We start from the raw sequence: 21,309 nt of genomic DNA on the forward strand, positions 1-21,309 counted from the left end.
GACTACCGAACATAGGAGGGCTCAAACCTAAATCTTGGATGTCAATACCCAAACCTCTCAACACTGCACCAATATCCTAAGATGCTCTAAAATCTCTTACTTGTACCTTGTTGATCACGATATGAAATTCGTTGGGAATATATAAGTAATTACGACATCTTTATTAATATAAGTTCTTTTAGATGTGTATGTATAGACTCAAAATGAGTAATATCATATTTGTTATGGATGTGTAGAAAAAATGATTATTATTTTAAGAAGTAGTATAAGAAAGCATGCTCCGCCAAAGATAACCCTCAAAATTGATTCACACCTCAATTATTATTTTAACACTATGACTACTTCCAACAAACATATAGTATAATTTGATAGAAAATTTGTTGGGAGGAGGATGGATTGATTATTATTCAATGAGATGATTATTGACGGTGAAAAAAACCGACTTTTAAAAGATGTTACTACTATCTTCTTATAATTTAATTGTGTTTTGGAGGATCATAACTAATCCATATTTGAGTTATTACCGTTTATGAGCAGCTTTCAAGTATTATGAACAAAAATATTATTTAATTTTGGAATAATCTAGAAAAAAAAAGAAGACAATAATAGCAATATATAATAATAGAGAAAAGGTAAATGGCTCGCTAAAGAGGCATTCACAAAACAATATGTCAAGTCACACGCGTGCTCCACCACGCTTAACCCTAATAAAAATTATCTTTTAAGTATTATTTTCATATATCTGGATTTTGTATTTTGTATTTTCAAAACAACTATTTATTTTAATATTTATACTTTCAAAATATCTATTTTGATATTTGTATTTTTTAAGAGATTTGTATTTTTTTTTTCATTTTTCTTATCTCATTTTTCAATCACAATTTTACCATTACTTCACTCACTAAATTTATTGGAAGACAACTATAAATTTATATTAAAGATATTATATTTTTATCTCATTTTTATTTCATTACAGGAATCAAAATTGACGTTTTGAAAGTATGTAGATTAAGATGAACAAAAATTGAAAGTAGAATAATTAAAATAGCCCTCTTAAAATATATAAAGACTAAAAGAACCCAGTACATGAATAAAAATAATATTTGAATTTTTTTTCTTTTTTATAAAGAATATTTGAAGTTAAAAAGTAAAATAAAATAATAGTAATAAATTTCTTTAGGAAATAAGAAACGAGGAATTAATTGGAGGGCATGTGTGGATATTATATGGAGTTTCACCATATTCTTATTCAATTCCTTGGACCATACCTTTACCTTGTCTTATATGCGTTTGACCCCCCCCCCCCCCCCCCCCCCCCCCAAAAAAAAAAAAAACCCTAATGCTCAAATTGGCACCACTTGTTTCACAAGCAAACCACTAATAACTTATTTTTGTTACTATATATTATGAGAATTTCAACTTTTAACTTGTAGGAATATTATTAATATTGTAAACATGGAAAAGTGATCCATGAATATTGAATAGACTAAACATGTTTAAACATAAAATTGTGTTTTGTTGTTGTTATTATTTTGGGACTGAGTCCTGAGTCCTAGTAATGATAGATTAAACTTAAATAATTATGAATTTGTCCTATAAAATAACATAATTCTGAGTTCTAAATACTCCTACTTAATATTGATAGTGAATTTTATCAATGATACGAAAATAATATATCAATATGTTAGTAATATAAAGTTATATTATTGCAAAAACGAGCGTGAAAATCGATGTAATAAATTTGCAAATATGGTCCTCCATTCTATCATTTACTACTTTTTTACTTGTGAATGGACATCTGTTATATTATTCCATCGTGTTTAATATATAAAAAACAGCTTTTAATTTGTAAAGAAAGTAAAGAGACATTGAAATGTAAGAAGAACCAATATTTTGATATTTCTACAACTATATGAATTATGATACTGTAAAAGTTGGAACATTTTAAGGTTAAATTATGTGGAAAATTAAAGTAGATGCATGTCGAAACCAATGGCACTACATGGGGCGGTGTAATGTTTTGTTGGTTATGCAATTTTTTTTTTTTTATAGTAAAAAAAAATTGGTGTCCGAGGAACACAATGTCTCCGACGAGCATCCAAATTTTAATCTGCGGGTGGAATTTGGGCCCCACCACACGCACTCTACTTTTTTTTTTTTTTTTTTTGGTTTCTCTCTTTTCTAATCCCTTTTTCCTTGGGCAACTGGTTGAAGTGGACATTTTACTTGGGAAACTCCCTCTTATTCCTCCCTTTCTTTCTCTCTCTCTTTCTTAAAAAGTTCTCTCATTAGTTGGATGAAGGGAAAGCAAAACAAATGTTGCCCATCTTTCTTACTGCTGTGTGAGAAGAAAATTTATGTTCTTTTTAAAACACTGCTCGTGTGGTAGAAGGAAGTATGATATTTTCGTAGTACCAGAAATTTTCTTCTATGTCACTCCTCTTCTCTCTTATCCAATATTCAAAAGAGTGGGACTCTTCCCGCTAATGAGAATGAAAAAGTGCCACAATCGCCAAAAAAACACCAAGCAAAACAAAACAAGCCCATGCCCCCACAAGATTTTATTTTTCTCCGTGGGATTAACCAACTTACCATCTCTATTAATATGAAATTAATAGTAAAATTATATGGGCTTAGCCGCAAAATAGGCAAAACCCTAAAATATTTGTGTGTGCCATACTCATTCACTAAATACAAACTAAATTAACCAATATGAGTCATAGTCAATTCGATCGATCTCGTCAGTGTTGTCCTGCACACATCACACATCTTCGTCATATACGTTGATACGAAGCTTTAAATCTCATTTCAAAATTGATTTATGTGACCATAAATTAAAGGGGTTTTTGTGGTCCTATGGCAGGGCGGCCGTTTGTAAGTTAAGGACCAAGTTGCGTTTGATCCTTTTCACTAATTTTTCCAAATACTTTGGTCTATAAATTTTACTAGCGTCACATATAACATCAGACTTATTTAACAAAGAAAAAAGAAGGTGTTTCAAGGCTTACGTGGCGAAATGATGGGGCTAGGGGACAGGAATGATTGCGTGTGAGCTGCCCACACCGAAGCGCAGCACTGTACAGAATCGTCAACGAGAGTAATCATCTGTAAACTAGTTTTTCTTTTTCCCCCCACAAGCAATCACAACCGTCCAAAGTGTAATGAGTGGCCTTTGCATCAGACTTAAACCCATTACACAAAATGGACAGGTAGCATGTGGGACCCAGCTCAACCCCCCTCTACGGGTCGTGGATGTCATCATACACAATCACTACTCTGACCTGTCCCTTTATCCAAATCGGCCACGCAAGTGATCTCCTACTTCGCGTCCCATTTTCCTTATGCTGCTCCCTTCTCTTTCTGGCCGTTGATTTGGTGGCAAGATTCTATGAGTCAACAGGTGATTTGTTGGTTGTTTATAAATAGACAAACATGTAATTTGTTTTCCTTTTTAAGCTCCACGACTTGAGGGAAATAAAGTAAACATTACGATTTCTATTTATATCCACTAGGATTTTCATTCCCCTTTCACATCATAATTCCCTCCAAAGGCTTTTTTAGTCTATGTTTTTATTTATTCATAGTTGAGGAGTTACTCCATCTAATTATAAATAATATCAAATAATATCGGATAAATTTTATGAATTTTACTTTTAGTTTTGGCATCAATTGAGATAATTATCTTTATTTATATATCATCATTTTCATCTAGCAGGTGAGCTATGCACTGATAGAGAAAGAGAGGGTCTAGAAGATATGTCTTGATGGCGATCATAACAATAAAAATGTGTATGCCTCATAGTTAGATAGGTATACTTTTAGTAATTAGAGAATGATGTATTGCGACATTAAAATGGTGCTTAGTGTCATGGGACGACACAAAAAGATATCTGTTGCAATGCAATGATGTGATTTCAAGTATATCAAGATTCTAAGTTTTATGCCCACGTGGAAAAACACATGAAGCATTTGGGAGAGTGCGAGCCATGATGAAAGAGAAAGATCTTTTAAGTGTGTTCTTGATAGTTAGACACAATTTTGAGGTTTCGTAAATGTTTCTATTATTTTGTAATTGTTCAACTTTATCATCATCTTGTAGATAACATAACACATGAGAATTGATGTTCGAATAGGTCTATTTTGTCTTAATAAAAAAGAGCAGATTCATTCGAGCACCGAATTGGAATTGGAGAGATTTCTAAGCTAGTTGTTTGGGTGGGCACAAACAAGAACACTACACAAAGAATGAGACGTGTCGTAGGTTTATCCCATATATTTTCACTGTACTAGGAGTTAGGATGGACCATCTCAAAATAAAATCAAAGATTTACACTCCCTTAGAAGCCAACCTCCACATGAGACCATTAACCTTGAAATAAATAATGACAAAATTCATCACTAAATTTCACCCCTCCTTATATATACAATAAAATCTGTCTCACTCTAATAAGAATTTATCTCATAAATACAAAAATATTAAAAAAAAAATAGCAAACCAACACGAATATAACTCAAGTAATCACGATACCACTCACTCTCTAATCAGTCAAAATCAACAAAAGGAAAGGGTGAAAATGGAAGGAATTAAAGAGAAAAAGTGGTGGACCCAAAAATGAAAACCATGGGAATCGACCGTTACAACAAAGCGTAGCAAAAGCCAAGGAAAAGGGTCAAGTTGAGAATTGAGATGGACTCACTCGCTCCATCATAGTCTAGTTAGGCCACACCTCAAAATATTGAATTTTTGGGCCTTTAACGCATAGGGAACAGACACAAAACAAAATAGACAAAAGAAATGAATGGGTCTCAAAGAAAATTGAAATGGGATGGGAGTAGTAGGCTTTAATTAGAGAGAGAGAGAGAGAGAGAAAATTGAGGGTAGAGGAAGCACAGCACAAATGAAGTCTGCAGTAGAGAGGACTGCAAGTTCGAATTATTCTTCTTCTGTGTATGATTGCTTTTATAAATACTCAGTAGTCTCATTTGGACTCACGCCCTCTCTCTGTCTTCCTCTTTAATTTATGGTATATGGTACGTCCCCGAGGCTGCGCGATCAGAACAGAACCGAATTGGAGGAGAGAGAGAGAGAGAGAAGAGACTGTAATTTTTAAACGCGAGGGCCGAGGGGGATGGAAATGGATGGGGGGCTCATGACCCTTTAACACGTGATAAAGAAAACACCAAAAGCGCATTGCATGCGTGTATAAAGCTTCTTCATCATCATCATCTCTCTTTCTCCACGCCCCTCTCTTCTTCCCCTTGCTCTCACTGCAATAAAGCTTTTGTTTCTCCCCCTACTTTTGCTTTTTCTTCATTTATTTACATACCCACCTTCACGTTCTTCACCACACTCTCATTTGTTTCCATTTCCCCTCTATTTTCTCTGTTTTTTTTTCTCGTTTCTTTCCTGTTGCCCCCTCCCCCTTCAAATCACTGCCTGGTTTGGTTTGTTCCAGTTTTGAAACCTCACTGCTTGATTGGATTGGATTGGGTTGCTTTGGTTTTGGTGAGTTTTTTTTTTCCTTTTTCCTCTTTTTTCAAATTCTGCGTTTCTTCTTCACTGGTACTTCGCGGGCATTCAATGGGGCCGGCCCTTTTTGCATCATTAAATCTTTGGGTATCAGCCGGATAGTGATTTTACTACCCTTTTCAATGTTTATTCTTTGTCTTTGGATTTGTTCATGGGTTTTTGTTTTCTTCTGGATGTTTTTATTCTCCGTCTCTGCCACTTCTCCAAGTTCCATATCTTCTCCTTCCTTCTAATACCCTATGTATTTTTTTAATTTACTCCTCCGTTTTTATCTGCTTGGTTTTTGTTTACTCATCGCCATCGAGACTTTCGTTTCAAATAGGCAGACAGGACAATGGTAAATGGTCTGCCTTCTGGGTATTTCCGCTTTGGGTTTCGACACGGTTTATTTTTCTGGGTTTTATTTTTTGTCTTGCCTAATCAAAGATTTGGTCCCTGGTTTAGACCCCGGACTGCTAAATAAGATCTGGGTTTCGAAAATTTTGTTAACTTTTTGGAACTCTTGTCCTTGCATTTAGGAAATTTTCACTCGTTGGTGATGACTTTCTCCGGCTTGTATAAAATATGGGTCCTCTGTTATTTTAAACATTCGTTGGTTAAATTACTTTTGGGAATATGTGTGCTGAAACAGAGGAAATATTATTATTGGGTTTTCGATTTGGCTAAAGGAATAGTAATGCTTGAAGATGTTGAAGAAACGGCCAAAGTTTTACCCGCTTGCAACTTTACTTTGCGTATGAAACAATGATGCATTTCTCTGCACCATTGTTTCTGTTTTTTTAACCTTTGAAGGTTTTTTCGTCATATTTTTGCTGACATGCAATTTTCCTCTTCTGGGTTCTTTTTTTCTCTCCTCAGTTGGATGACGTCTTTAATCAGTGAAGAAGAGGGAAAATGAGTTCAGAATAGACGTGATTCTGAAGGCACTCCATGTTATAAGTTATAACCATTTAGTGAAGCTTTAGCTTCTTCTTCCAAACAATTTCTCGTGCATTGCGATTCGATTTTCAGACAGTAAAAAAAGGATAAACCCACCATGCCCGTACGGCAAATGAAAGAGAGCTCGGAGCAGCACCTTGTAATCAAAACCCACTTTCAGAACGCTGTTCAGAAAGCCCCAAAATCAACCCAAAATGGGAAAGGCCCGCCGAATCTGGAGCCGCCCCAGAACATCAAATCCCGGAACCCAACTTCCCCTCCGAGCAAAAACAGGGGCCGGAGGAGGAGCAGAGGCGGCCGGAAATCCGATCAGGGAGAAGTCTGCTTGAGGCCCAGTTCTCGGCCCTGCACGGTGGCGCGTAAGCCCGACGGACCGGAGATGACCGCCGGAGCCCTGGTGACGAAAACCACTCCCAATGGTGTAAACGCTTGTGGGATGGCAATGGGGTTTCGGAATTCAAGCAAATCTTTGAGCTTTGCCCCGAGGCCTGGGTTCGGGCAAGTCGGGACAAGGTGTATTGTGAAAGCAAACCATTTCTTCGCAGAGTTACCAGACAAAGATTTGAATCAATATGATGTAAGCGCAGAGGAGTATTAACAGTGTTTTTTCCTTTAGCATTCTAGTTCATGTGCCTACAGCAGACAACATATTTTATTTGTTCTTTTTTAACAACTGGGTAGGGGGGAGAAGGGGGTCCCTTCCATCTGACAATCAATTTACGTTGCAATTTTCTTGTAAATTTTTTTGCTGTTGTATTGCAGATGAAAATGAATGTCTCTCTTTTTCGACATGTCCTTTTCTCATCTTAAATAGCCTCTTCACGTTTGTTCTTTTTGCTCGCTTGACTTGTAACTTTTCTTCCTTTTTTATTAATTTATTTGTTTGTTTGTTTTCCCGCCGTTGGGGGTGGGGTTCTGCAGGTTACAATTACCCCTGAAGTGGCATCAAGAACTGTGAACAGAGCCATCGTGGGTGAATTGGTGAGATTATACAGAGAATCTGATCTGGGAAAAAGATTACCAGCTTATGATGGCAGAAAGAGTCTGTATACAGCTGGTGAACTTCCCTTTGTTTGGAAAGAGTTTAACATCAAGCTTGTGGATGAAGAAGATGGAGTCAGTGGTCCCAAGTAAGAATTTACAGTCTTAACAGTGCCTTTGTTTTTTCTCCACTCCCTCTTCGAATTTGAAAAACTTCTACTTTGTGTGTTGTCAATTTCTTGTATTTCTTCATTATGAAACTTAACCGATGCGAAAAGAAACAAATCTAAGATTTTGAACTTATGAGAATGCTTTGCTTGTCATTTGACTAATAGGACTGCAAACTTCTTTACAAATTTTCAGGAGGGAGAGGGAATATAAAGTGGTCATTAAGTTTGTTGCACGGGCAAATTTACACCATTTGGGTCAGTTTCTTGCGGGTAAGCGCGCCGATGCTCCACAAGAAGCTCTTCAAATATTAGACATTGTATTAAGAGAGCTGTCATCCAAAAGGTAGAATATCGATCATTCTATTTATTATGGTTAAGTTCATCTAAGGATCAGCAAAACATGCTCATTTTTGTACCTTTGTTTTTCTCATCATGGTTTAAGTTCATGTATAGGTACTGCCAAATAGGGAGATCCTTCTTTTCTCCTGATATTAGATCACCACAACGGCTTGGCGATGGGTTAGAATCATGGTGTGGTTTTTACCAGAGTATAAGGCCTACTCAGATGGGACTTTCTTTGAACATTGGTAAATAGAGAAACTTCACAACAAAAGCTCTGTGCATAAATTTTTACAGATTTTACTTATCTAATTCTTTTCATTCTTTTGTTAATAGATATGGCTTCAGCTGCATTTATTGAGCCTCTCCCTGTCCTTGAGTTTGTAGCTCAGCTTCTAGGCAAAGATGTTTTATCGCGGCCATTGTCTGATTCCGATAGAGTAAAGGTGCTTGTCGTTATCTGGTCATGTGTTTTTTTACCCCCAAAAGTCCTTTTGATACTTCTTTGTTATTCTTGAGTATAATTTAGCCTGGGACATAAAACAGATAAAAAAGGCTCTTAGAGGTGTGAAAGTTGAAGTAACTCACCGGGGTAATGTAAGGCGGAAGTATCGAGTTTCGGGTCTGACATCACAACCTACAAGAGAACTAGTGTAAGCTTTAAAATTCATGATATGAGTATTGTATTGTGGGAAGTACAAATTCAAATTTTACTCTCATGTTTTTTCCATATAGGGATAGCGGTAATTTATGGAAATGCTCTGGTTACTGATGATACCTCTTTGTCAGATTTCCTGTTGATGACAACTCAACCATGAAGTCAGTTGTTGAATACTTCCAGGAGATGTATGGTTTCACAATTCAACATGCACATCTTCCTTGCCTTCAAGTAGGAAATCAGAAGAAGGCAAATTATTTACCAATGGAGGTAGTTTTTAATCCTTCCCCTATTATGATTATAGTAAAAACATAGACCCTACTGCCTTTGGTCTTGTTTTCTTATTTACCCGAACCCGTTAAAATGATGGTAAGACATGAAGTTTTGGTTTCTAACCAGGTTTATGCACCCAACATGACCCGTTTTCCTTACAGTAAATGGGAACTTTTTTTATGTTTTTACTGCAATTTAAATGCTTTTGTGTTTGCAGGCCTGCAAAATTGTAGAGGGGCAAAGATATACGAAAAGATTGAATGAGAAGCAAATAACTGCACTTTTAAAAGTCACGTGTCAAAGACCTAGGGATCGAGAAAATGACATTTTGCAGGTAATCTTGGGAGACATTTTACGGGCCAGTCTTTGTCGTGTAAATATCGTCTTGGTACTTCAGTTTATTTGGCTATTACAAAAAATTAGCATTCAAAGAGATCGGTCTTCTTGATTATACTATTATAAGATAATTTAGTCTTATCGTTTCTAAATTAAGGTTGTTGATTCTGGTTAAATTGTTCAAGGTTTCATATGGCTGAAATGTGAACATATTCAGTGTCCACGAGGCAGTTGATAGAAAGTTAAATTGAAATATTTTTATGATGTTCTTTCTTGGCTTCATCTGATTACTGGAATAATCGTTTCTTCTTTTGTTTTCCAAATTCTGGTAGACTGTTCAACATAATGCCTATGACAATGATCCTTATGCAAAGGAGTTTGGGATTAAAATCAGTGAGAAGCTGGCTTCTGTTGAAGCTAGAATTCTTCCTCCTCCATGGGTATGCATTACCTCTTTCCAAGTTTTATGTGATTCGGTAAGTTAATAAATAGTCTAGTTTATGCTAACGGCTACTTCATGATGGACTGACGCAGCTGAAATATCATGATACTGGCAAAGAGAAGGATTGCTTGCCTCAAGTGGGTCAGTGGAATATGATGAACAAGGTATATGCCTTTTTAGATAAACGTGGGTCCATTATTTTTCTATCATTTTTACATGTACATCATATTATCATATTTTAATTTCCAGAAGTACCTTAGGAGCAAGTACTTTGACTCTTGTAATGAATTTCCTCCTGTTCTAAACAAAGCACATTTTAACAACCGCCAATTTCTCCTAGTCGATTTGGATGTTATTTTGTGCAAGCTAATGCAAAACTATACTTGCTTGGAAATTAATCTTACACTTGCATTTTCCCATGTATTGCAGAAAATGATTAATGGAATGACTGTTAGCCGGTGGGCATGTATCAACTTCTCTCGGAGTGTGCAAGAGAGCGTCGCTCGTGGGTTTTGTTCCGAACTTGCTCAAATGTGTCAAGTGTCTGGAATGGTAATATTTGGGCTGGTTCTTTCTTGGTTATTTCAATTAAATGTGTATTCATTTTCTCAACCTGTAATTTAACTAAATTACACTAATGTAGGAATTTAATCCAGAACCGGTTATTCCAATATACAATTCAAGGCCAGAACAGGTAGAGAAAGCTCTGAAGCATGTTTATCATGCTTCCACGAACAAAACAAAAGGAAAAGAGTTAGAGCTACTGTTAGCTATTTTACCAGACAACAACGGATCTCTTTACGGTGAGCCTATACGACTTTTCCGCCAAAGATTATAGGCCTTGTAATTGCTTACAAAATGATCAGGAAATTGAGGTGGAACTTCTAAAGTGATATTTTATCTTTGCTATTATTCTGACTTGTAGGTGATCTTAAACGAATATGTGAAACCGATCTCGGTCTAATATCACAATGCTGTCTTACAAAACACGTGTTCAAGATTAGCAAGCAGTACCTTGCTAATGTGTCCCTGAAGATCAATGTCAAGGTATGATTTATGAAGAACCAGTGCAGTTACTTCGTCATTAACTGTCACTTGACCTGATGATAGTGCTTCAGTTACCTAGGAATGAAAACTATGTTTGCTTATTTATATCTCATGGATTGCTTGAAACTCAAATCACTCTGCATTCTGATGAATGTTTACTTTTGATTTCTTCTTCCCCACTTTGCTATCCCAGATGGGTGGTAGAAACACTGTCCTTCTAGATGCTATCAGCTGCAGGATACCGCTCGTGAGTGACATACCAACGATTATATTTGGAGCAGATGTGACCCATCCCGAGAATGGCGAAGATTCCAGCCCTTCAATAGCTGCTGTACAGTCTCTAGTTCCTGATATATTGAACTTGTTTTCATTCCACGTTTCTGCTATATTACTAATGGAATTTGGATCCATTGCAGGTCGTAGCCTCTCAGGATTGGCCTGAAGTGACAAAATATGCTGGACTAGTATGTGCTCAGGCTCATAGACAGGAACTTATACAAGACTTGTATAAAACTTGGCAGGATCCTGTTCGTGGCACGGTTAGTGGTGGCATGATCAGGTATTAGTCTATTAGGTCTCATTCGTTGTCGATTATTTTTCACGTACCTTTTTCCAGAAATGGAAGTAGATAGACCGGAAAGCTTTTCGTGGAGTATTAATATTTGCAGTACCGATTGTTGTCACAGGGATCTTCTGGTTTCTTTTAGGAAGGCAACAGGGCAGAAGCCATTAAGAATAATATTTTACAGGTCATCAATCTCATCTTTCATGTGATTTTTACTGGAAAACTATGGCATTCGGCGACTTTGACTCTATAACTTTTTCGGTAATAATCGTTTCAGGGATGGCGTGAGCGAAGGACAGTTTTATCAAGTATTACTTTATGAGTTGGATGCAATCAGGAAGGTGAGAAACTGATTAATTCTTCCTCTTAAGTTTTGCTTCTGACTATATTTGTTTTAGGTTTTAACTCTCTGGGTATCTTTTGGTGTTAGGCGTGCGCTTCTCTTGAACCGAATTACCAACCTCCTGTAACGTTTATCGTCGTACAAAAACGACACCACACCCGATTGTTCGCCAACAACTATAGAGACAGGAGTAGCACAGACAAGAGTGGGAACATTTTGCCTGGTACATTCTTTTATCCTTGTTTACACTATCAACATGCCCATCGGAGAAGCAAGTGCAAAGTTTTTAGTCCCATTATGTGTGTCGTTTCATTTTTCAGGCACCGTAGTCGACTCGAAAATATGCCATCCAACTGAATTTGACTTTTACCTCTGTAGCCATGCTGGAATTCAGGTATTTACCTCCTTCCTCTCCAAAATTATTATCAGCTCAGCTGAACTGTTGGTTCATAATCTTTGTTTGAATAAACTACAATTTGTTCTCTTTGTTGCAGGGTACAAGTCGGCCAGCACATTACCATGTTCTTTGGGATGAAAACAATTTCACTGCAGACGGAATTCAGTCGTTAACAAACAACCTTTGCTACACATATGCAAGGTGTACGCGTTCGGTTTCTGTCGGTAAGCCAGCTCGTAATAACCGTGCATTAGTTTTTTCTTCCAACTTGAATTTTATAGTTTCGTTTCGACATTCCTGCAGTCCCTCCAGCATATTATGCACATTTAGCAGCATTCCGAGCTCGATTCTACATGGAACCAGAGATGCAAGAGAATGGGTCAGCTGGTCGTTCTGCCAAGAGCACACGAGCTACAGGGGAGACTGGGGTTCGTCCTTTGCCAGCTCTAAAGGAAAACGTGAAGAGAGTAATGTTTTACTGTTAGAAATCAGAAGCAGCAAGCACAGGAGAGAAGCTTGCGGTGGTCGGAGCGATGACCGGAGAGATTCAGCCATCAGAAACTCAACTTGTAAATGACGAATCATCATCAATGTGGTTTGAGGTTTTAGTTTGGAATAGATGTAGAGATGGGTTAGTTAGATCCGTTGGTGAAGAGTTTTTACATGCTTTAATGCTGCACTTAGTGTCAAAATCAAGTAGCACAGCCCACCATAGATAACAGGTTCTCTCTTCTCACCCACATTTGTAAAGAACTGTTTTCCCATAATGAATCAGTATAGATGTGTTAGAAATTCCATCTCCCTCTTCTTTTTTATACCATTTTTCTTGGCTTTCCTGCATGCCTAATGCAACATATGTTACGGTAGATTCTACGTCGAAACAATGTCACCAAGATCGCATTGTCATAGAATCTGTTAAAGTCGAATACCAAACTTATACTTAGCATCCATATAATGTTAGTCGATCTAATAGTCAACCTAACTATATAATATTTGAGTTGAGATGGTTTGTGTTGAGTTTAAAAATAGTAGTGGAATGTCCGGCATTCTCACTGGTCTAGCGGTCGAATATCTCTATTTATAGGCTAAATGTAATTAGTGTGCGTGGACAAGCTATTTGATGATTAAGTTGCATGATCTTAAAAATGTTAGTTATCAAAAGCAAAATAATTGAAGATTAAAGAAATCTTAAAATTTTATTGGGTAAAATAAAATTAGATACCATAATTATTTGAATTTTGAAATGTGTTGATAAACATCCTTCTTTGATTTGGTATAGCTTTTACTATTCCTCAATCCCGCCATAAGTAAAAGAATTGTTTTTAACTAATGAATTTGGGTAAATTTTGGGATTAGGGATAACTGTGTGAGCCAAATTATTTGAATCCAGAATATAAGTTAATAGAAATTCCTGTGAACTACTTGGGTTAGGTTGACACAATTTCAGAGTCGTAAATTTTTATTTTTTTTTTAACTGCACCATTCATGAGGTGAAGAAATTTCTGTTAAATTTATTTAAATATTTGTCAACATCTGGATTCATTCCGTGAATGGAAAGATTGACATCAATATTATGAGTAAATCAAGATTATTTACATATTATACAACTATCGATAAAATATACATGTTAAATGTCACCAATAATTACCAATATGATTTTTGATCTAGTAATAAAATTTATAGCTTATTTGAGGAGTGTTGTAAATAAATTTTATAACTTTTCTTAAGAAGACGTCAAGATTTTAAACTTTATACCAATATGAGTATAAGCATAGTTTAATCTTGGTTGATTTCAAACATTGAACTAAAAAAAAGAAAAAAAAAGTAATTTTGAAAATTAGAACAAAAAGTCACTTAATTTTAGTGCTTTTTACACAAAACCACTTTTTTTAAAAGTACATCCTTAACAATAACACTGGGAAAATTTTATAGATGAAATTTTATTTTATTAAAAGTCTATTAATTTAATTCAAAAGAATGTATTGTAGAGATATCTTTAGGAATCATTAATTTTGACAACTTTAACCATTATTTCATAATGAGTCTGGCTCATTTTAATCGGGATATTTTAATGGATAACAAAAATATTTACCAAATTTGTAGATAGGTATAGGATGAACTCTCCTTTTTTTTTTTTTTTTGCAAATATAATGAAATTTTTAGAATTATTTTTCACTTTCTTTGTTATTCCAATTTTGTTCTCTTAAGATACTTTATTGATGTATATAAATTATAACTTATATACTGTATATATAACTGATACATAAACTATAAATTATATCACAGATATATTTGATAATAAGTATATTAACACGAGAGTTATAATCGAATTTTCTATTTTTCTTTTTTCATTTGTTTTGAGCCTCTGTTTTTTGCTATATTTGCAATTAACTATTAATTTTTTCATTTTTAAGGAGAAAAAATAATTGTTATAACTATCTTGTTTTTTATTTTTTAAAATAAAAGCATGAGTTAGAAATTTAACTATCTTTGTTTAATTTTATTTTATTTTAGAAATTAAATGGAGAGTAAAACAGTGAAAATATGCATTGAAAAATTCATGCAAAAACATGAAATTAGAGATTATTGCAAATCCATAGCTTTTCGAAAACCAAATTTATTTTTTGAAAAAAAAAGTTCTATAACATGAAATTATGTAAAAATCTATCAAAGTTCTAAACACGTTGAATGAAAGAAGTAAAAAATGGCATTAGCAAAATTTATTTTGAAAATATTGAAAAATAAAGTGAAAAAGATATCTATAGCTCTGATTTATTTTGAAAGACTTATTAAGTGTCTTACATGTCAAGCTTAAACTTACGTTAATAGTCTCTAATCTAAACAGACTTATTAGTACTAAACTTTTAACTTTTATACTAAAGTTCCTAGACTTCTATAAAATTTTATTAATGTTATTACTTTATTTAACTATGTAATATAAATCTTGATCATTTATTCCAAATAAAAAATTAAAAAAAAAAAATCTTGATCAGTTCCAAAACTCAACTCATGGCTTATTAAATCTAGCTCCCAACGGAATTAAACTATTACATCTGACTTCGACTTCCGAGAAATGTCTACATAAATATTTTCTCATTAGGTAAACAGATAATTAAATGACACACGACATATAAGATTTTCTTCAATAGATTATGTAAATTTAACAAAAACTAAACTAATATTTATGCCAAATCAAAAAAATTAGAAGCAAATGTATAAAACAAAATAAATATCAAGAGATATTTCTCCCACAAATATTTTATTTTTCCAGAAGTACATACCGATCAGTTACATGGTATTCTGCTTCCAAACAGTACCCAATCCCAAACTTGGAAAAAGAAAACAGTAGTGGTAAATGAAAATTAAAGAATCCTTGCACACTATTCATCAATACATCTCTCTTTTGTGAAACCTAAGGCCTAAGGGGGGCAAAAAGAGAAATCACAGAGATAAAAATAAAAATAAAAATAAAAATAAAACCTTCTGAGAAAGGAAAATATAATGTGATATTCTGAAGCTCTTCAGTGGGTGACTTTTCCTAGGCAGCCTGAAATGGCATGTAACAAACCTCTGCCAAAAACTCCTCAATTCTTAACTATCTTCCATCTTCATTTCATATTTGAAAAAGCCAACAAAAAAAATATATATATCCTTGTAAAGTTGTTTTGTTGTTATGTTACTTTTAATGGAAATATGAAACTTCTCTGCATGGACAAAGCTTACAGATTCCTACCAAAAATAAGAGAAAAGTTCGAGATCAGTATTCAAAGAAAGAAATTAAACCAACAAATATATCTCCGAAGCAATACAATTAGTCATTATTAGTGTGTGGATTAATCAAAATCCCACTTTGTTTATGAATGCTGTGGGAAGCACTATTCATCGAGACAAACAAAAAAATCTCCATTTCTTAAGAAACTTTTTCTCAGTACAACCAGTTCAAATTCATGATCTCTTGGTTAGAGAGGTATGTCAATTACCATTAAATTAAGTTCACGTTGACCCCATTTATTAAACTTAATGCCACTCAAATAGAGATCGTCTCCCCATCAATCTCTTCCAGCTGACAATCATTTTGATCAAAATGAATTTCGATCCCTTTTTAGGTATGCAGAGATCAGAAACCAGAGGGGAGGAGAGAAAACAAACAATTTAGACAACACCCACAGGAAAAGAAATGAAATTTCAGTCATTTTTTTAATCACAGGCTTTGCTTAGAAATAGGATTTAGCAAGAAGAATCAAGAGATGAGACAAAGGGATCAGAAGCATCTGCCATAAATTAAGAGTTGTTTTGGTGCAGTTTTTCAACTTTTGATTAACGCCGTTAAAACTGGTGTATATTATGATGACACTCTTCATCCAATTTTGTTCGCAGAGGGAGAATTAATGCTCTCTCTGTCTTGAAACACACACAGCAGAAGGCAGAGAGCTGAGAGATCATTCACAACATGTGAAAATTTTTATGGCATCAATCCCAAAAACTATATACCAAACAGACAAATAGCATCACCAAAATCTCAATAATTAGGGTGCCCTTTGGGCTTTGCCACAAGTTTTCTACACACAAACACCCTTTTTCTTGTATATAAGCCACAAACAAAAAACCGAAGTAAAATTGAAAACCCTAGCTGGGAATTAGAGCACAAATATACATACATATATATATATTTTTATAACCTGGAATCGATGTCCTGTAGCTTACACCAAAAGCTCCTCGTGTAATCGGGGCTATCAATGACCACCCACTGCTATAACCGACATTGTGGAAGTTGCCCCCAAATGGTGGAACCCTGGCTATACACCCCGCGAGCTTCGAACTAGGGAGAGGTAACCCCATTCGGCAACAAGCCCTCTATGCCACCACCACTGGTGGTGGGAATAGCACAAATACAAACCTACACCAAGGGGAAACCCAAAATTATTTTACCATCTTTTTGGCGATTAGACAAATTAGAGAGAACTTTAAAATCTCGGCCGGCCCCTAAGTTCTCCCCGAGACAGATGGAATCCAATAGTAAAACTAGAAGAAGATTGGAGAGTAAAATGAAATGAGAAATTAAAAGGATGGCATACCTGAATCCATGTAGGGCAAAGAGATAGAATTTTTGTTTAGGGTTTGGTAGGGCAGACCAACAACAGGTGAAACTGCCGCATGATCTGATCTTTCCTCAACGAAAAAAAGGGAGAGAGAGAAGAGAAAAGTTAAGATCATGCTGGCAGCTTCAACTGGTAGTGGTGCACCATTAATTGCTTCTAGGGTTTGGGATGGAGAAGGCAGAGGTTGAAGAAAGGGGTATAAATAGAATAAAGAAAACAAAGAGCTTAGAAAAAAGAAAAAGAAAATTAGGTGGTCCTGAATTGGGAGTGGGTAATTGAATATTATCATGCATCTCTTTTGCAGAGAGCTTAGTGGGTGTTTTGTTTTCTGCATTAATTAGCCTTTCAACCCTATATTTGGCCTTCGCCCTGGCGTGGGGACCTATTTTTTCTCTCTCTCTCTCTGCCTATGAGAGAGAGATTTTTTACTGTTCTTGATGATTCACTACAAAGGTACCAAAAGAGCTCTTCCACAGAACAATCCAAACAGGGGAAAAAAAGAAAAAGATGAGGCTGTTTCTGCATGGGAATTCTTAGTTGTCACTAAGTTTTGAAGATTTTTTTAGTTTTTTTGATCTTTTTTTTTGTTGTTGTTTTCATTTTGATTGATTTATTACAATACAAAACTTTGGTTGTATGTATGTGTACAAAAGTTTTGGATCTTTTGCTCTCTCCTGTCCTCTCACTCTCTCGTGTTGTTCTGGTGTGTTTCTTTGTCTTTTTGGAGATTATTTTAGGCCCTAATATCAAATATGATGTGGCTACCGTTGAATGTTTGAATCGGAACAAAAGGAATTATGGGTTATGAAAAAGTTTGGATCTTGTTTTTTCTCATGTATTGATCACCTCTCATGTAGCAAAGGGTTGTCCCCTCTTAATTTGTTGTGTAATATATATGTATAAAATATATAAGATTATTGTGGAGTTTTATCTAATATATGACTCTCCTTAAATTTTCATAATTGCAATATGACTCTTTAAATTATCAACAATCGTGAGATTTTATATTATTTAGGGATTACTTTATACTATTGATATATATGAGAAAGAATTAAAAAACACTATTTCAAGCACTTATATTAAACTGTTGCAAGGGTTGGGTAGATAGATTGTGAAATATAGCATTCTTAGAAAACAACCACATTGTATAATTTTTCTTTAATATCTTTGACCCGTAATTATTTGGGTGGCTCGTTTGTCCAAAAGAAGGGTTAATGTAAATTGAGAGGGAATGAGTTTAAACTCCATGATGGTACCTTAGAAATCAATTTCTATGTTTTTCTTGACATTAAATTGGAGAGGGAATTCACCTGCGATCAGGATCCTGAGATGATCGGTCCGAACATTGTTTTGGAATTTGGGATGAATCTCTCCTGACATCATTAAATGAAGTTGATGATGTTGTGACTTTGGAGGAGGTAGACATTTCTTTTCCTTCATAGATTGTGATGGTGGTGCATGGACACTATGGTTACGCGGGTCCTGTTTTTTCAGTACATTATTTATTTGTTAAATAAAAAAAAATATGGCTTAAAAAAAATTCTCTAAAACAGCATTTAATGTGCCTTCCAACTGCCAGCTCACCTCTGCATCCTCCTCTTTGATAACGACAATTTGGAGAGAAAATACAAGTGTTTAATTAATGGGGTTGAATGTTAATTAAAACTAAAGGCGTTTGCTTTAATTTCTATTTTTTTATATAGTCCTTTTGATCTAACTTTGTAATCTTTTTTTTTAATCCCATGTGAATATATATAAATGGATAGCATATCTTATGGATAGAAAAGTTTGTGACAAAAAATGTTTATTTTTTTTCTGTAAAGTTGTTGGGTAGATGGATAATACATATACTCTCTCTCGAGGAGTCTCTCTAGAGAGCTCGGAAGAGAGGAGATCTCCGTCTCGCTCGACTCCTCTCTCTCTCTCTCTCTCTCTCGCTCTATCTCTCTATCTCATCTCGCTATCGCCTCTTCTCTTCTCTCTTCTCTTCTCTACTTTCTGGTATTTCCATAAACAGGGACTAACTGTAAAAAATTGTGCTATTAAGAGGGTGTAAGATGCAAAAAGAGGATTTTTAATTTAAAAATTAAGGGAAAAGATGACGTGGAAAGTAATTAATGATATTACTTTAATAGAACTCTACTCTACTCTACAGGGCTACCCTTCTTCTTCTTCCTTCTAGGGTTTCTTTTATGCATTCTTTTTTACTGCTGTAATTTGAGATCACAGTCACACCCATCCTCTGATTGGGTAAATGTTTTTAACAAAAATTATCTTGCAAAAATTCTTAAAAGAAGAATAACTTATGAATAAATCACAAGAGGAAAATAAACCCTTAGTCTAAAAGCTAGGTGTATGTCCTAAATTTATCTCCATTGAATTTTTACTTTAAGATTGAAATTGTTAGAAACTTTTCTTCAAAATAGGTCAAGAGTGATTGTAAAGGTTATTGGATATATAATCATTATTCAAAGGCTCATACTTTTGAAAGAGGACGAGTGTCTGTTAAATTCAAAAAATATATATAAAACGCTTAAGATTTTTAGAGTTTTTTTTCTCTAATTCTTTATGGAAAATACTTGATTCGAGACACGAGACCCACATAAAAAATAGAGACTATTTATAAAAATTAATGAGTTGTCAATTTTTTAATAGTGGTAACCACAAGATTTGGTCCTCACCGTCAACAAACCAAGCATTTTTCAAACTTGGACCATACGTATAAAATATTATATTGTAAAATTTTAACCCTCTCCTAAGAAAGTTTCAAACTAGCTATTCTAAAAAAGCAACTTTTGAAAAACTAATTAACCAAACTTACTTTTACTTAATTTTTGTTTTCATAAATAAAAAATATATATTTTCAACCACAGCTCCCAACGACTTTTTAATATTTATCAATTGGAGCAGATTGACGGTTCAATCTCCCACTACCATCCGGTACCACCCCTACAGTTGAACTCAAAAGGAAATTTAATATCTACGAACCTAGGTTTTACAAGTGGACCATACCAGTTGCTAAAGGAATTTATTCACAAATATTATAGTATTCTTACTTTAGGAAGAGAATATAAAGAATCTAAATCTTTGTAATCAAACCGAACAATTTCATTGCGTTATATAGCGTATAATCCCCTGAATATGATTTTTTCTTCCATTTATTCAATTAATAAATTAATTTCAGTAAATTAATAATAAGTAGAAGAAATTTTTTGACAGATTTGATAGTGGGCCTGGCCCATTACCAGGTTCCACTGTGCTTCAAGATCCCAATATTTGTCGAGTTTCCTTTCGTGGGTACAAATTTTGATGCATAGCCACGCCAATTTGGAAATATGGATCTCACTGATCCCTTTACCTTTAATACCCACACCTACAACTACAAGCTATAATATTTTTTTTTATTTCATTGGACATTTCTATACCATTAATCAAGAGTAAAAGAATTTTAAATAATATTAACAAATTATTTGTAACTTAAAAAAAAAAAAACAAACAAACCGGTTCAAACAAGGGGTGAGAGGTGAAGATTTGAACTTTTGACTAGTTAAAATTGACTCATATTTTACTTCATCACAGAAAAGAAAAGTGATATAAATCTAATGAATTCGATAATTTTACTCTAGAATGAGATTTAAAACTTTTTAAGTCGACATAATAATGCCTCCTCAATGGTTGAGATGTTTGGTAAGTTTTTAATATTAAGAAAATAACTGAAATTTATTTTTTTAATATTACTTCATTGGCAAAGCCCAAAGGGAGTGTCTTGATATTAAACTACCCAATGGCACAATAATTGAACTTTTAAAAGTAGGTGTAATTTAACTATAAATTAATTAATCACAAAAAAGAAGCTAATATACCATCTAGATTAATCGCAGTTAAATTTTCACCAATTAATACTGATATGAGAGGAACCAACATTTAAAAATGTTGTTGGATGTGTTATGTTTCTAAGCTCATTTTAAGTGCTTGGAAAAAAATAATAATAATAATCCAATTTACTCTCATAATTGCAAGTGTGAAATGAAGCACAAACTAGCTCCATCCAAGCACACAGTTCGAACGCATTGAGGATGATTATGACCAATAGGAAATCTGTTGACAGCTAACAAAACGTCAATTCCACTAGTAAATGATCTTCTTACTATCAGCAGAAGATCCGTTGAATGAAAGTACAAATTTGTAGA

General features: G+C 34.5%; 1 protein-coding gene and 1 long non-coding RNA gene across 4 annotated transcripts; one reads left to right on the plus strand and one right to left on the minus strand.

The window, feature by feature from the left end:
• Positions 1-5,031: 5,031 nt before the first annotated feature.
• AGO10 (Stabilizer of iron transporter SufD / Polynucleotidyl transferase) lies at positions 5,032-12,815 on the plus strand. 2 transcript variants are annotated; one of them, XM_022282228.2, is made up of 22 exons: positions 5,032-5,506; positions 6,389-7,046; positions 7,391-7,599; positions 7,814-7,963; positions 8,074-8,207; positions 8,296-8,405; positions 8,506-8,612; positions 8,749-8,887; positions 9,108-9,224; positions 9,559-9,666; positions 9,761-9,832; positions 10,098-10,220; positions 10,312-10,471; positions 10,594-10,715; positions 10,909-11,046; positions 11,132-11,274; positions 11,402-11,464; positions 11,558-11,621; positions 11,711-11,846; positions 11,944-12,017; positions 12,118-12,244; positions 12,324-12,815. In XM_022282228.2, exons 2-22 carry the CDS (start codon positions 6,567-6,569, stop codon positions 12,503-12,505), a joined length of 2,958 nt encoding a protein of 985 aa, XP_022137920.1. In that variant the 5' UTR covers positions 5,032-5,506; positions 6,389-6,566; the 3' UTR covers positions 12,506-12,815. The 2 variants fall into 2 exon arrangements, with proteins under 2 accessions (XP_022137920.1, XP_022137922.1); XM_022282230.2 differs by lacking the exon at positions 5,032-5,506 and adding an exon at positions 5,597-5,867.
• A 2,421-nt stretch (positions 12,816-15,236) lies between these two features.
• On the minus strand, positions 15,237-17,429 carry LOC111009143 (uncharacterized). 2 transcript variants are annotated; one of them, XR_015790731.1, is made up of 3 exons: positions 17,096-17,385; positions 16,700-16,917; positions 15,237-15,749 (listed from the first exon to the last, which is right to left on the minus strand). It is a non-coding gene; the product is annotated as an uncharacterized LOC111009143 (long non-coding RNA). The 2 variants fall into 2 exon arrangements; XR_002601201.2 differs by having other exon boundaries at positions 15,237-16,917; positions 17,096-17,429.
• Between the last annotated feature and the right edge of the window lie 3,880 nt (positions 17,430-21,309).

Source organism: Momordica charantia, assembly GCF_013281855.1.
Source record: "Momordica charantia cultivar OHB3-1 chromosome 5 unlocalized genomic scaffold, Mcharantia_2.0 BLBB01000005.1, whole genome shotgun sequence".
Lineage (NCBI taxonomy): Eukaryota > Viridiplantae > Streptophyta > Magnoliopsida > Cucurbitales > Cucurbitaceae > Momordica > Momordica charantia.